The sequence below is a fragment of the Sesamum indicum genome, linkage group LG8 (genome assembly GCF_000512975.1).
Source record: "Sesamum indicum cultivar Zhongzhi No. 13 linkage group LG8, S_indicum_v1.0, whole genome shotgun sequence".
NCBI lineage: Eukaryota > Viridiplantae > Streptophyta > Magnoliopsida > Lamiales > Pedaliaceae > Sesamum > Sesamum indicum.
In genome coordinates this window covers 4,618,504-4,635,319 of record NC_026152.1, presented here as the reverse complement: position 1 = coordinate 4,635,319, position 16,816 = coordinate 4,618,504, and the positions used below count along the sequence as shown (strand labels likewise).

Sequence of the window (16,816 nt, the reverse complement as noted above, 5' to 3'; positions counted from 1 at the left end):
TTACATATATTAACATCCAGACTGAAATAAAAAAGGTCATCACCATGTAGAAGGCTGCAAATTTGGTGCTCCAATATTCACTGCACCTTCTCAATTAGTGGTATAAGTAATATGTTATATATTAAGCACTTTTACTTTTATGCTTAGCTGAATTTTTGTGGAGAATAAAAGATGCCAAAGGTAGTTTTCAAATCATAAGTTTGTGTTCTAAGTTAGGCCATTATCATTTTACTTTTCCTCCGACTATTCTTTCTAACTAATACCAATTTTTTCTTATACATCCATATTTTTCCCGACCAAACAAATCCTAGTCATTCAAATGTGTGGTTTAAATATGTACAAAATTTGAAATGACATAACTACTTCTTTTTAAAATAGTTATAATATATCTTTATTTGTAATTTATATTACGAGAGAACACCCTTTTGATGTTTTACCTTTTTTGTCTATTAATTTAGTATTTTTGATATTTAATTTATTACTGTTATTCTTTATCTAATTTTTTATTCTTTCTCAATATTTTTTTTATAGTTATTTATTTTTTATTTCTATGGATCTTTCTCTTTTTGTCTGTGATATTAGTACAAAATTTATGCATGCATATAGATTATGCCACTTATTAATACTATCATTTGTTCATGTGATTATCATTTTAGGCAACTCACACTATTAATTAGGACCATGTTCCTTTAATTTTTTTTTATTTCCAATTATTTTTATTTATTTTTAATATTTTCTTTACTTGACTTTTGGCCCAACATTTTACTCCATGGTTGTTTTAAATAGTTTTAGCCAAATTTCATATTTTTCTGAAATAATATGAAAAACACACAATTACCACCTATTTAACCTAGGTAAGAGACATTCTATAATTCAATAACTATTAATTTTTTTCCATTGTTGCTCGTTCGAAATAATTAAATTAATGAACACTATTTAATTTGACTTCTTTGAGGCTTGAAAATGGGTTTTTCAATTTAATTATATTTACTTCCATTTGAAGCTCCAAGTTCTTCCTCTCCTCCTCAGCCTTAGTCGTTGCTGCTTGCTCATCGTTCCTGGTAGATCGAACTCGGCTTTGCTTACTAGGCCTCGAAGGACTTGGGCTACGAAGCCTACGTCGTCTTATCAAATCACTCGGTCCAGCTTCCCCCATAGGACAGTTACCTCGCGACCATATTATATTTGCATTTGGAGAAAGGTTTCCTCTCTGCTCAGCCAACTCTTGAGATCACGTGTCCCCACTCTCTACTTCAATAGGGGCTCGACCCCTAGGAATATCACTTTCTAGCATGGTAGAAGAATCTGGCTCAATTTGGGCTGATACGATCGGAGGGGGGACGACCTGAGCCGCAGCCCTGTCTTGGGCTGCCTGTATCCGTCGAGCAACTCGAGCTTGAATAACCATTTTATCTACAACCAAGAGATAAAGTTAGAAATATTTTGCCTGCGACTTAGAAGAAAGAACAAGAGAATGAATAATTTCATCTAAAGAACCCCTAACTTGGAGGGGCGCTGGAGTGAGATGCGCAAGCCTTAGAACTTCTTCTACCAGAATTTTCTTTGGGTTATAGCGATAAGAAGTAAGGTTGTTTATCTAATCTCCTTCCGGCCCCCTTCCCTCAATTACTGGCTTTGGCTTATCTACGCTCCAATCACGTGTGAAAGGCCATTCACGACCTGGTGGTAGTCGAATAAAGATGTATTTTTGTCCAAGGGCCAACATTAGAAGTAAGAGGGTCGAGAAACCTACAGTCTTTCGAAGTAGAAAGGTAGAAAAAACCTCTATCCCTAATCTTTTAGAGGTCGTAAAGGAATACAACGACCTAAAATTATCGAAGTTGGGCTTAAAATGGTGAACCCTCATTATTATGATAGAAAGGATTACATGACGAATAGAATTAGGCGACAATTGCGTAGGACAGAGGCTCAAACGAGTCAATATTTGGGCTACATAAGGGGCTAAAGGTAATCGCAACCCGGCATCAAAATGATGAAGTGAAAAAGAGCAGAAGCCCTTTGGAGGTCGATGCATGCGATCCAACGACCTAGGGATAAGGATCTCATAACTATTGGGAATAAAGTTTTTTTTTTTATGCGATGGATTTGTTACTTTATAGTACTAACTATGCCAGGCCAAGGACTATGTTACAACATCGACTAAAATTTAGCATAAGTGGGGGAGTCGTCAGGATCGGATTCTTCTACCTAGCGACTAGATCGCGACCTAATCCTAGAGGGACCTTCTAAGGGAACAGGGGTCGTATCCATATGAGGGGAGGTAGCAGAAGATGCAGAATTAGAACCAGAATTAGAAGATTTGGAAGAAGACATGGTACCTTGATGAGACGAAGCCGAGGTCAGAAGTGTAGAAGACAGAGGTCGAGGGAGAATAAGCAGTGATCTCAAGCAAGTGACAGAACCGGTAACATTAGAGATCCGCGTGCAAGATTCAAGGCTAGGATCGTGGAGGCTCATTCGCTGTGCAATCCGGACGCGTAATTAATGTGGGGCCGTCCGATCTAAAGATGGAAAACCCAGGATTACGACACGTGGCTACACCCCATATCCAAAGTTTACTTTATAAATATATTGATTGGTTCATTAAGTGGTAAGATACATTCAATCATTTTAACTGATTACTATAAAGGGCATATTTCTATCTTGAATCCATACTAACTTGGGCGTCGGAGGGTCTTCGTCAAGACGAACCCGACTAGCCAAATTTTATTCTTTCATCCTCAAGTCCAGTTCAAGGTCCATTTGGAAAATGTAGCACGATCGATATTGCTCTACAAAGTCAAATTATTCCAGGCGGATCAGTTGGCGCCGTCTATGGGAACACCCTAAGGATATATAGAAAATGGAAGAGAACTCGAGAGGAAATATGCCAGGTAGGGAAACGACTTTAGGAACCATGGAACGAACTATCCGATTAACAAGGTTTGAATTACAACAAATGATCGAAGAAGCAGGACGAAATGCCATCATGGCTTGCGAACGCATAACAACAACACCTGTTGAAAAAGAAGCTACAAAGAAGAAGTTGTTCAAAGAAAAACACCAAGAAATAGTGTCAAAAGGAACGAGTAAAAAAGAAACGGAGAAAGGTCATCATGCATCGTTAGAGGTCGGATCAAGTAATCGCGACCTAAGCCAATTAAGAGGACCGACAATATCACGAGCAGAACTGGATAGCGTGGGAAAACATATTGCAATGTTAGAGAAGCAGATAGATGAACTCAAATGATGGGGGGCGATAGTATCTCATCATCGAAACTCATCTTTCAACAACAAAATATTGACAGAAATTGTAAATCCGAACTTCAGAATGCCTGACTTCCCTAAGTATGATGGGACTAGAGATCCACAAGAGCATTTGGCGGCCTTCGATCTGGTAATGAATCTTTTATGGGCAACCTTGTCCCCTTAATGCAAAATTATTTGTTTACCACTTTGACAGGTAAAGCTCATAAATGTTTCACCAATCTACCCCCCGGCATCATAGAATCGCACGAGCAACTCGTGCAGAAATTCACGTTCCACTTCGCAAGTAAAAGAAAACAAAAAATGTCCGCAACCCATTTATTCACTATTAGGCAGCAAGAAAATGAGACACTGAAAAGTTTTATGGCAATATTTAATAATGAAACCTTAGAGGTACAAGATCTAAGGATAGATATGATGGTTAGCATTCTCATCCATGGATTAAAGAAAGGACAATTTGCATCTGCATTGGCAAGGGATCCCACTCAGACATGGTTAGCTCGGATCGCGAGAGAGACCATAATCGCCAAAGGAAAGAAGGAGATAGGCGACCAAAACAGGACAGAAATAGAGAACCCCTCTACCAGCCAAAATACCATAAGTATACGCCGCTAAACATGACACAAGCAAAAGCCTTACTGATGTTAGAGAAGAATGATATCTTGAAATGGCCACGGCATATAAGATTCACCCCAGCAAAGAAGTATTCTAATAAATACTGTAGGTTTCATCGAGAAAACAACCACGAGACAAAGAAGTGCTATGAACTAAAGTATGAGATCGAACGACTCGTGCATCAAAGGTACTTCAAAACCAAGTATCACGAGATCATGAAGAAGGAGGTCGCCCCAGCAGTTCAAGAAGTCATGAAAGGAGACAAAAGGAAATGAAGAAAAGATGAACCTAAGATCAAAGAAAAATGCGCCTGTAAAAGGCATTTTACATACAATAGCAAAGGCTCAGAAGTAGGATACTCAAGAAGATCAAGGAAAAGGTTCGAAAGAGAGAATCAGTCGAGTAGAGGAACACAGATCATGAACATTGCAACGGAGCAGGAGCACGTGTTTGGAGCCCAAGATGCTGGCGAAAGGATCGTAACAGACAACGACCCTATGATCATCAAGATGGACATTGCCAATTTTACCGTTCATAAGGTACTAGTGGATAATGGCAGTTCTGCTGACATTATCCTCCTGGACGTATTAAGAAAAATGGGGTTAGATGGTGCCAAATTGGAGCCTGTGAGAACATCTCTGGTCGGGTTTGGAGGGAGCGAAGTCGAATCGTTGGGTACAATAGAATTACTAGTGTCTATCAGATGCAAACTAAAGCAAAAAACCTTAATGGTAAAATTCCTTGTTGTAGATACATCCTATGCTTATTATGTTATATTAGGTAGACCTGGACTTAACTTTTTCAGGGCAATAGTCTCTACATATCATTTGAAAATGAAGTTTCCAACCTAGAGTGGGGTAGGAGAGGTGGTGTGTGATCAAGTGGAAGCCAAAAGATAGTATAATATGTCCCTGAAAGAGCAAGATATGGTTGAGAAGAAGAGGAAATTTGTAGAATTGATCGAGAATGGATGGGAAAAGGAAAAGAACCAAAGAATATAACCCATCGATGAACATAAAGAGACAGAACTGATACAAGGAGATCCCTCGAAAATGACCAAAATTGGGTCAAGAATGGGGGAAGGATTGGAAACGTTGATGATTGCATTCCTTCGCAGTAACGCGGATCTATTCGCTTGGAACCCATCAGAGTTTAAAGGAATAAGTCCAGAAGTGATAGTCCAACAATTAAATGTCAACCCCACAATGCCATCGGTACAACAAAAGAAGAGAACATTCGGGATCGAAAAAAATTGCATTATCGAGGAAGAAGTCAACAAACCATTAAAAGTAGGGTACGTCTCTAAAATCCAATATACGGGCTGGTTATCAAATGTGGTGGTGGTACCAAAAGCATCTAGCAAATGGAGGATGTGCATAGATTTTACAAATGTAAACAAAGCATGCCCCAAGGACCCGTATCCACTATCAAGGATCGATCAATTGGTGGATTCGACAGCGGGATATGAGCTTTTCTCCATGATAAACGCATACCAAGGATACCATCAAATCTTTATGGCAACAGAAGATCAGGACAAGACATCCTTCATAACGGAGCGAGGTATTTATCGTTACAATGTAATGACTTTGGACTAAAAAATATAGGTACCACATACCAAAGGCTGGTGAACAAGATGTTTGCAAACCAAATATGAAAAACTATTGAGGTGTATGTAGATGACATGCTCGTGAAGAGCCAACGATTAGAAAGTCATCTGATACACCTGGAAGCGACTTCCGCGATCATGGGAACATATGGAATGAAACTCAATCCAAGCAAATGTACGTTCGAGGTTGGAGGTGGCAAGGATATATGGTCAGTGATCGAGGGATAAAAGCCAATCCAGAGAAAATCGAGGCGATCTTGAAGCTAAAATCAACCACCTCAATAAAAGAAGTCCAAAAACTAGCTAGTAAGATCGCATCTCTCAATCGTTTTATTTCCAGATCAGCTGATCGAAATTTGCATTTATTTAAAATCTTGAGAAAAGCAAAGGAATTTAAATGGACGGAGGAATATGAGCTGGCATTCCAGGACCTGAAAAATTACTTGAGATTACCACCACTGTTAGCAAATCCAAATGAAGGAGACACGTTATACCTTTATCTAGCTGTGTCGGATAATGCAGTTAGTTCGATACTGGTGAGAGAAGAAAAAAAATCTAGAACCTGGTATATTATGAGAGTAAGATGCTACAAGGACTAGAAAAAAGATACACTATAATAAAAAAATTTATTTTGGCCCTAGTGGTAACAGCTCAAAAGTTGCGGCCTTATTTCCAGTCGCACAAGGTCATAGTGTTGTCTAATCAACCATTGAAAAGTATGGTCATGACCAGAAGCTTCAGGAAGACTGATAAAATGGGCAGTCGAATTGAGCAAGTACGATATTGATTACAAAGTTAGAACTGCTGAGAAGGCGCAAATTCTAGCTGCTTTCGTAATGGAGCTAGCAAACGAACCAAATCAAGAATTAGGTACCTGGATGTTACGTGTAGATGGCTCCTCAAATGCCAATAATGGAGGAGCGGGAGTATTGATACAAGGACTAGGAGGGGTAGAGATCAAGGTCGCAGCCAGACAATCCTTCTCCACAACCAATAATGAAGCAGAATATGAGGCTTTGATACTGGGATTAGAATTGGCTTACGAAGCTGAAGCCAAAATTCTAGAAGTGTATAGTGATTTACAACTTGTAGCAATACAGATCGATGGGACATATGAAACCAAAGAAAAATCCATGACTTTATATCACAAGAAGGCTAAATCATTGATGCAATGTTTTGACAAATGTTCCATTCAAGAAGTCCCGAGATGCGAAAATGACAGGGCAAACTCCTTATCAAAATTCGAAGCACTTCTATCAAGCATCAAAGATCGAAAAATCACTGCTATGATAAACGACCAACCAACGATCTCAGAGAATTTGGAAGTCAACACTGTGGAACCACCTTGCCCTTGGAAGGATGAAATTATGGATTATCTTAAAGTAGGGACTCTACCTGACAACCCCATACGAGTTAGAAGATTGAAATTCAAAGCCGCCAGGTATTTTGAACTCTAAGTATTCTGAAGTGGGTGATGCTTCTGCCTTGAAGGTGAGTGAACAACGACCTAGTCCTAAGAATTTTAATACTAGAACTCGACATATGGGGACCTTATAGGCAAGCCACAATTTTAATACTAGACAACTCGTGTACCTTTCTATTTGAGTAATACTAGAACTAAATCTTGCTTTGAGCTTATACATATCGACATATGGGGACCTTATAGGCAAGCCACAATTTCGGGAGCTCACTACGTTTTAACTATTATGGTCGATTTTTCTAGAGCCACTTGGACCTTTCTAATGAACAACAAATTCCAAACACTCCATACCTTAACTGTTTTTTTTCCTTGATACGCACCCAGTTTGGCTACAAAATTAGAATGGTTAGGATTGATAATGGTTCCTGATCCATCCAAGAAAAATGGTCTCGAGCCCACTCAGCGACTTGAATCAATTCCTCAAATAGACTTGCAATCCTGAGAACACAAAAGCAATTAGGCTAGTCGGGTTGGTCCCCGATGAAGACACTCTGACACCCAAGTTAGAGTTTAGATAAAGGGATAGAGTAGGTAGATAGAATGTATTGCTTCGAGTACGTGAATGTTACCTTCTAATGAATACAACCCGTCATATTTATAGATTTTCCCATAATGTATTTGGTAAATGCAAATATGTTGTAATTATGCTTAAGTCAAGCTCCCGGATCGCAGATAATTAATGTCCCCTAATTATTGCTGACGTTGTTTTTGCCATATGAGTACTTAGTGGGAGTTTTTTACCTTTTTAGAAGATTTTCCAAATTGGCAGCCCAATTTATCCATAACAAGGGGTAAATTTGTCTTTAGATAAATCACCCTTATCAGTTCCGAATTCACATGTTCTAGCTGCCGTCATCTCTTCTAAACACTTGGCATTTGTCATCAAAAGTCGTGTACCTACACCCCCCAACAGAATGAGGTAGTAGAATGAAAACATAGGCTCCTCCTTCAAGTGGCTCGAGCACTCATGTTCCAATCTTCCTTACCTAGTCGTTTCTGGGGAGATTCTATCTTGATGGCAACCCACATTATCAATAAACTTCCTACGCCTACTTTGAATTGGAAATCCCCTTTTGAAATTCTCCATAACTCTACTCCTAAATACGATACCCTTAAGTCATTTGGATGCCTTTGCTTTGCTTCTAATATTTATCCAGGAAAAACCAAGTTTGACCAACGGGCATTTGCATGCATTTTCCTAAGCTATATGCCTAATCAAAAAGGCTACAAGGTGTTTGATATACACAACAACACAGTATTGGTCTTAAGGGATGTTCTTTTCCATGAAACAGTATTTCCGTTCAAATTTGTTCCAGATAAAGCTGTACAACCTTCTTTACCTCTTCCATCTTTTGTCCTTGATTCCTCTTTCCTACTCTACCTTCCCACATTCCCTCTGATAGCTGTGACTCTCCTCACTCTGAAGAACGTACTCCTAACATTTCCACTGCTCCTCCTTCACCTGTCAATCCTACATTGCCCAACCAACTTCATCGTTCACAAAGGGTAACGCAGCCACCTTCCTGGCTGCGAGATTTTGTTTGTAACGCCACTCATCTTCCTCATTACAGCTTCACGTCCCCTCATTGTGCCTTTCAGGCTGCTCTGTCTACAGTTTGGGAGCCTAGTTGCTATAATCAAGCTAAGGAGTTTGAGGAGTGGAGACAAGCAATGAGGAATGAACTTTGTGCGTTGGAGCAGAATCAGACATGGGAACTCACTGATTTACCTTCTAGTAAGAAACCTAATGGGTGTAAATGGGTATATAAAACTAAACATAATGCTGATGGAAGTGTAGAGCGCTACAAGGTGAGACTTGTTGCGAAGGGATCGACTGCTTTGATCGTTTCTCCCCTATCGCTAAAGTGGTCACTATGAGAGTATTTTTTGCTGTGGCAACCAGTTCTCAATGGTCTATTCATCAATGTTATATAAACGGTGCGTTTCTTCATGGCTTCGTTGATGAGGATATTTTTATGGAAGCCCAGCTGGATATGATGTTCCTCCAGGCAAAGTTTGCAAGTTAAACCACTCTTTATACGGATTAAAACAGGCATCGCGTCAATGGAACCAAGAACTCACTGCTAAGCTCGTTCAGTTTGGCTTCTCGCAATCCCAAAATGATTACTGTTTATTTGTTAAGGGCTACATTGATGATTTGTTGATCACAGGACCTTCTGAAGTGCTTATTAATGCAGTCAAGGAACATCTGGACAAGGTCTTCAGCATCAAGGATTTGGGACATGCCAAGTATTTTCTTGGCCTCGAAATAGCTCGTTCCTGAACTAGTACTGTGATCCCTCAACACAAATATGTTCGTGATCTTGTTGCCGACACTGGACTTGATCAATGCAGGACGGTCTCCACTCCACTCCCTCTTGGTTTGAAGATCGCATCTCATTCCTCTCCTTGTCTGCAGATCCTGAACCATTTCGCAGATTAGTCGGTCAGCTTCTCTACTTGGGATTTACTCGCCCCGACATATCTTATAGTGCACAATAATTGAGTCAATTTCTGCACAAGCCTTGCCAAGTTCATTTGGATGCTGCACTTCACCTCGTGCATTATTTAGTTGGCTGTCAAGATTTGGGACAATTTTTTTCCTGCCTCTGCTTCCTCAATACTTAGGGCTTACTGCGACGCTGATTGGGGTAGTTGTGTGGATACTCGCCGGTCTCTCAGTGGGTATTGTATCTTCTTGGGTGGTTCTCTCATTTCGTGGAAAACTAAGAAGCAGTCCACAGTTTCCCGTTCGACGCAGAAGCAGAATACCGTAGTCTTGGTGCAACTGTTTGTGAACTTTAATGGTTATCCTACTTGCTGCACGACTTCCACATTTCACTTCAGACTCCAATTTCTTTATATTGCGACAACCAGGCCGGTTTGCACATTGTCGCCAACCCCGTCTTCCACGAGCGAACAAAATATTTGAAGATAGATTGTCACTTGGTGCGTGACAAGTTCAAATCAGGCTTCATTCTCCCTTCGCATATTTTTGGAAAAATGCAGCTTGCGGACCTATTTACTAAATGCGTTCCTGGTCCGTCCTTCGCTTCCTTCCTACCCAAGTTAGGCTTACTCTCCTTCACCCACGCCCAACTTGAGGGGGGCTGTTGGAATTAGCTCAAGATCAATCCACCACCTCCATGGCTGCATCTACATCTTCAAGTTCTTCCATTGACTCTGTTTCTGTAACTCTGTAGTTTTAGCTTTTGTACGTTAAGTCGCATTTTTCTCTTACGTTTCTATTAGTGTGTTTGGCGTTTTTCTTTTGCTTTGTCATTGGTTTAGCTGGCAGGTGACTTGGCATCTGACTTGTTATTCTGTTGATTAGTTAGTTATTCCACCGACCTCGGTATTTTGGTATTTAAACTGTACTGCACTTGCTTCCTTGGTGTTGAACCATGGCAATTACACTTGATTCTATCAGCCAAGAGCAAACACTTATCTCTTTCTTTTGATCATAGTTATCTGCTATCACAAAATAACTGGCAATACTAATACAAAGAACTAGTATATTGATATACAACTCATTCCAAGGCTATACAAACTCAAAACCGGTGAATAGCAATTTATCTATGTGATTTTGAAAATGAGCAAATTCACCTTCCTATATTTTCTAAAATAAAGCAATTTACCTCCCTATCTGATTAGCTAAATTACTTCATTTTATAAAATACAGGGAGGCAGATTGATGTATTTTAAAAAACACAAATTGTTCTTTTGCAATATCGCCCTAGGGTTGCCTGCATTTTTCCCCAAACCAAAACCACAAGAAGAGTTTGTTGTAGTTGGCATGAAATCTCAATTCGTTTCACTGATCATATACAAACTTTGCCCATCCGTAAGCAAATCGACATCAAGAATTTTACCTCCATCTTCTGACAAAATGAACGATCCATCTGGCAAACCCAGCTGCTCCGATGCAGCTTTTATCAGCTCGTCAACGGTGTTAGGAACCCACATTACAATCCCGTGTTTTCTACTCTCCTTGGGATCCCATGGATGGAACGGAAACACAGTGCACTTCTTCGTATGTTTTCTGTCTGTAAAAGAAACCATGAGTTCACAAGTTAACAAACTTTTTAGGCCGAAATGCTTTTTAGTTTCATAAAATAGGTTTCGAAACAAATTTGTTCTCACAACTTTCAAAATAGATAGAGAAAAGGCATGTTAATCTAAAAACACGATTTGTTTGGTCTCAGATGTTAAGGCATGTTAATCTAAAAACACGATTTGTTTGGTCCCAGATGTTAAAAGTTAATGACAAAAAGACATATGCATGTTACATAACCGTTAACTTAGCCATTTGAAGAAAACACTAAGGGTGTTCATTCAGTAAAATTGAATTTAGAGCACCACATGACGTATCGAATACCAAACTATATTATTCAATTTGGTGCAGCAAAACTCGAACAAAATTTCATTTAGTTCAATTTTTTTTTATCAAATTAACCAAAATTTTTTAAAAAAAAATCCTGCATCTCAAGTAATTATTATGCCTAAGTAATTGTTATATTAATTAAAATAATACAATTAGGTACTTTTATAACTAAATCTAGTAATTAGTATTTATATATATATTTTATTTATTACATTTATATATAATATAATTATTTTTTTAACAAATTTCATATTCGGTACGGTACAGTACTAAATACCTGAATTCGCCAAAATTGATTTCTGAGTACTAAACTAAAATTTCAATTTGGTATTTCACACATCATATTTTCCAGTTGGGTACTGTCGATTTATGAAACTGTGCGCAACCTTTGAGAACACTCGCATGATGTGGTTCTTTTAGTTCCATTAAACTTAATTCTTAACACTTTTAACCAAATAATAATTAAATTTCAACAATAATAAAAAGAGGTTAAAATTTATCTAAAATGAAAATAATTATAATTAAAGAAATGTTTATTATCTATACAAAATAAAAAATTCTCTAATATTCTATTTTGATAAAAGTTTATTAGAATATCTTAAGTAAAATAATAATTAATCAATTTAAGATAATATCAACATGAAGTTAAAATTTATCTCAAATAAAAATAATTATAATTTAAAAAAATTCATTATTTGTATGAGAACAAATTTTTCCTAATATATTTATTTAAAATATATTTCTTATAATTTCCTGTCATGATACTAGATAATAATTCAATTTCAAAAAGTAATAAAAAGATGTTAGAGCTTATCTGAAATACAAATAATTATAACTTAAAAATTATTTTATTATATACATAAAAGTAAAATTTCTCTAATATTTTTATGTTAAAGAATGAAATTTTATTTGTTATAGTTTATGGTAAAAGTTTATTTAAATATTTTGAGACAAACTAATAATTAAAATTTAGAAAATAATAAAATTAAATTAAATCTATCTCAATTACAATTAATTATTATTAAAAAAAGTTATTATTTAAACAAAATTAAAATTTCTCTAATATTTTTATTTTAAAAAAATTAAAATTTTAATTTGTAGTCAAAGTTTATTAAAAAAATTTCGGATCAAATAATAATTCAATGTAGAAAAGATAAAAAGAGGTTAGAAGTTATTCTGAGAAAAACTTCCTTATTGTTAACGTTAACAAGGCCGACGAGAACCTGTTACTCATGACCACACTCATTCGCACCAATCCAACTCACAGGGAAAACAATGCTATACGCTTACCACAATAGGAGGATCCCACGGTAATAGTCACCGGTGCACCTACTCATGACGAGGTACTGAGCCCAAAGATCCTACATCAGCCTATCAACCATCAGGAGATGCTGGAACTAACAGGTATGAATATGGTTAGGGATTTGGACAACACTCACCACTTAGCAAACAATAACCAAGAGATGGTCTTCGACTCTAAAGCAACACTTGTGAACGTCCCACTCTAGTTCACGACACAAAAAACAACGGCAGGCGAGGAGATGGGAGCCGACGTGGTAAGAAACCTATGTAGAAGTCGATTATCAGTAGCTGCAAGTGGGGACACAGGATAAACTTACTAGTGACAAACCTGCAACCTGTTCACAACTGCAAGCAGAGGCTACATCTAGAGGAAATTTTACCTAGACCAAGTATGGTCGAACTAAACTAATTATAGAGCAAATATATCTACTTGTTATGTGATTGGTCACTTTCTCTGAACTATGCACCAATCACATGGCTAGTGTATTACACTTGTTATATAATTGGTTCTGGTTTAAACGAGCCGAGTCGGAGCTAGAATCTTCCCTACATTTAGTTGACGAAGATACCATTTTCGATTGGACAGAGGCTGTCATGCAACCCCACACACAACCTTGAATCTGCTAATTAAGAACTGTCAAGGGCTGGGGTCCCTTGGACAGTTCACACACTTGCAGTGGTGATTCATCTCAATAACTCAACTTAGTCTTTATCTCCAAGACTAAGTTCAAAAATCAAGAGATACGATAGATTAAAAGAAAATTTCAATTGTTCTAGCTTGGGGATGGACAAAAAAAGTAGAGCAAGAAGCTTATTTATCATGTGGCGCAAGGATGTCAATGTCCTCATGCAATCCATTTCCGTCAGCCATACTGATGGTACAACCAAACACAAATCAAAAGATGTCACCTAAAGTTTAACCAGAGTATATGTCAATGCAAACACTGCAAAACAAAAAGAAACATGAAACCCCATTCGACATCTAAGCAGGTTGCTAGTTCGCCCTTGGATTTGCACCAATTACCTCAATGAAATTCTCCTCCAACATGAGAAGGATGGCGTGAGCCGAAGACGGACCTTGCAGAGTAGTGATTTTCAAAGTTGCTTGAAAAGGCACATCTAACTGACTTGGGCTTATCAAGGAGGCATATTTATTTGGCATAATAAGAGAATGTATCTGGAGATAGTCAGAGTGAGGCTAGAGCATGCATGTTCTAACACGGAAAGGTTAGCCAGCTTCCGTTAGATCATAGTTCATCATATTCTAGTCACCAATTCGTATCACAACATGTTGCTGATTGCTTTAGAAAACCTAACCAAAAGTAGGTTGCCACCAATCTCACTAAGCTTTCCCAATTCGAAGCAGCTTGGCTAATAGCCCTCAGATATTTGACAGGTAGTTTAGAGCAGCTATTTGGAGGGATAGCAGGCTCACTAGGCAAGTGGGTATAGGAAAATGTTAGAGAATGTGTGTTGGGTTTAATTCAGTGGAACCGACATTCCATTGGCAACATTCGGCGACGAATCAAGCACATTGAGGACCAACTTCAATTCCCAGATAGGGGTTATCAACAAGATTTCAAAATAGAAAGTCAATAAGTTGGGAAACGAACTTCACAAGCTCTTTCGAGGGAAGAAATATTGTGGAAACAAAGGGGCAAAGTACAATAGTTGCGTATGTGTGATTGCAACACAGGGTTCTTTCATGCTAGATCCAGTGACCAACGTTGAAGAAACACCAGCAAACAGTTGAAGGATGCATCAGGGAACATGTGACAGAGGACACCGACATATAGAGGCTTACTGCATACTACTTCCAAGCCTTATTTTCAATCTATAATGTCGAATGAAAGTTCAATAGACGAGGTCCTAACAACAACGTGCTTGAAGTAGTTCAATAACGAGGCTTCGGACATACACCTTTGAGGTTACTACCGCCCCATCCCAAATGTACTTATATAAGTAACCAGGATCTAACAGTATGTCAGCAACATTCTTTAAAAATTCTAGGCATATTATTAGCCTGGATATGATATTGCGTGCACAAATTCCTTAATCACCTTGATCTTAAACTTCAATTTAACTATACTCACATTGTACTCATCCCTAAATATACTAACTAGGGAGAGGTAGCTCACTTTAGACCAATTAGCCTACATAATGTGATGTATAAAATAGCATCATATACGATTATGAATAGGATCAACCCTCTCTCAACCCTATTATCTCCAAAATGCAATCGACCTTTATTCCTGATAGGTTAATTACAATAATGTCCTTAGAGCTCATGAAATCAACTATTATCTCTCACATGTTTGATGGAGGAAATATTGGCCACATAGCTTTGAAAATCAAAAGCCCACAACCAGGTGGTGTGCAATTTTCTTGAGAGGGCTTTTAGTTAGATTAGGATTGCTCCAAAAAGTAAAGTCCCATATAATACATTGTGTTTCCACTGTATCATATTCTATTATCCTTAACATCACTCTATTTAGCTGTTTTAATCCACAACGGGGTCATAACAAGGTGATCCCTTGTCAATCTACCTACTTCTATTATGTGCATAAGCTCCTAACTGCCAAGTGCAGTCAGAAGAACATGGGGGGAACAATAGAGGGGGTGACAGCAAGCAGGTGAGCACCAAGGGTGTCCCTCTACTCTTTGCAAACAACAATTTATTTTCTGCCAAGCTAAAATGGAGGGGATGAAGTGTATTAGACTCATCGTAACACTGTCTGAAGGAGCCTCAGGTCTGAAAATAGACATGCAGAAATCTTTACTAGCATTCTACAAGACTACTAGAGAGGATCTGATAGAGGGATTGGCTAGAGTGCTTGAGTAGCCATTAACGAGAAACATGGGAAATATCTAGGCATGCCCATAATCATTTGTGGTTTGAAGCAGGAGGTGTTCAACGGAATCAAGGATAGAATCTGGGCAATACTTCAAAACTGGAAAACCAAATGACTTTCACAGGCAGGTATACGAAGTTCATCAAAGCAGTAGCTCAAGTAATTCCTATGTACGTCGCGAGCTATTTTTGGATATCGGATTCTTTTCTTCTAGAAATTGAGTCTCATGGCAATCTTCTTGTGGGATTTGGGTGATGGATGAAAGATACACTAGATAGCATTGTTGTTTGGGTCACAGGGTGCTCATATTAAGCACCAAACAGGTAGGGACTTTTTGTGGTACATAGGAGTACCTGCAAAGGTCTAATTGTTCGTATGGCCGATTGAAACTCTCTAGCTACTATTACGAACTTGCGACGATGAGGTGTAAAGATGGTTAACGACTGTCCTGGATCCACCAGGGTCAAGAGGACATGGGATATGCATTATTGCAATGCACATATTCCAGACAAATCTGGGCTTTGTGTAACCTATCGTTGCAGGTCATCTCAAGGTTCGTCGGGCATATAGAGGATTGGATCCAAAGGGCAAACAAGGTGTTGGAGGGTCAAGATTTCAACTTCTTCCTGGTGGTATGTTTGACACTTTGGTGGAGCTGGAATAAGCTGGTTTTCGAGAACCACATTCAGGGGAGTGATGAGCGGATTAGTTAGGCGTGCAGGTTTCTCCAGGATAGTATCTTCTTGGACAACCATGTCCTGAATAAGAAACAAAATGATGCAACACCAAAATGGTACCCACTGGTAGATGTCGTTCTCAAGTTAAATTTTGATAGGACAATGTTTGAGGCAACAGGGGAGACAAGTGTTGGTTTTATTATAATAGACAGGGGAAAATGCATAAAATGGGATTAGCAAAGGTTCCAAAAGCTGGTAGACCGGAGGTCGGTAAGGTGATGACTTTAAGGCAGCTTTGGGAAGCAACAAAGAAATGGCGACCCCAACCGATCATCACCAAAGAGGACTGCTTTCCAGTTATTCACAAATTCCACAAGAAAGAGGAGGAAACTTCAGATACTAGCACACTGATTTAGGATGTGAAGCACTTATCTAGTGATACGAGCATTGTGCCATTAATATTCACAAAAAAGACTGGCAACGCAATAGCCCATGCACTAGTGCAAGTAGCTCAACACCCTGTGGGATGCTTTAGTGTAGGTGAGTTACCAAAGCATATTAGGAATATTGTATAGGGTAAGTTTCCTTGACTTTTTGCTTTTTACATATTATAAAATCTTTTTTTCCCAAAAA

The 16,816-nt window shown here is 38.4% G+C and overlaps 1 protein-coding gene across 1 annotated transcript in view; it reads right to left on the bottom strand.

Annotated features, from left to right (window-relative positions):
* LOC105167785 (potassium channel SKOR) overlaps positions 10,703-16,816 on the bottom strand; it is a 33,727-nt gene continuing 27,613 nt past the window's right edge. The window contains exon 13 of the mRNA XM_020696457.1: positions 10,703-11,014. Within this exon, the coding sequence (XP_020552116.1) occupies positions 10,773-11,014 (242 nt within the window). The 3' untranslated portion in view covers positions 10,703-10,772. The remainder of the gene's footprint in view (positions 11,015-16,816) is intronic.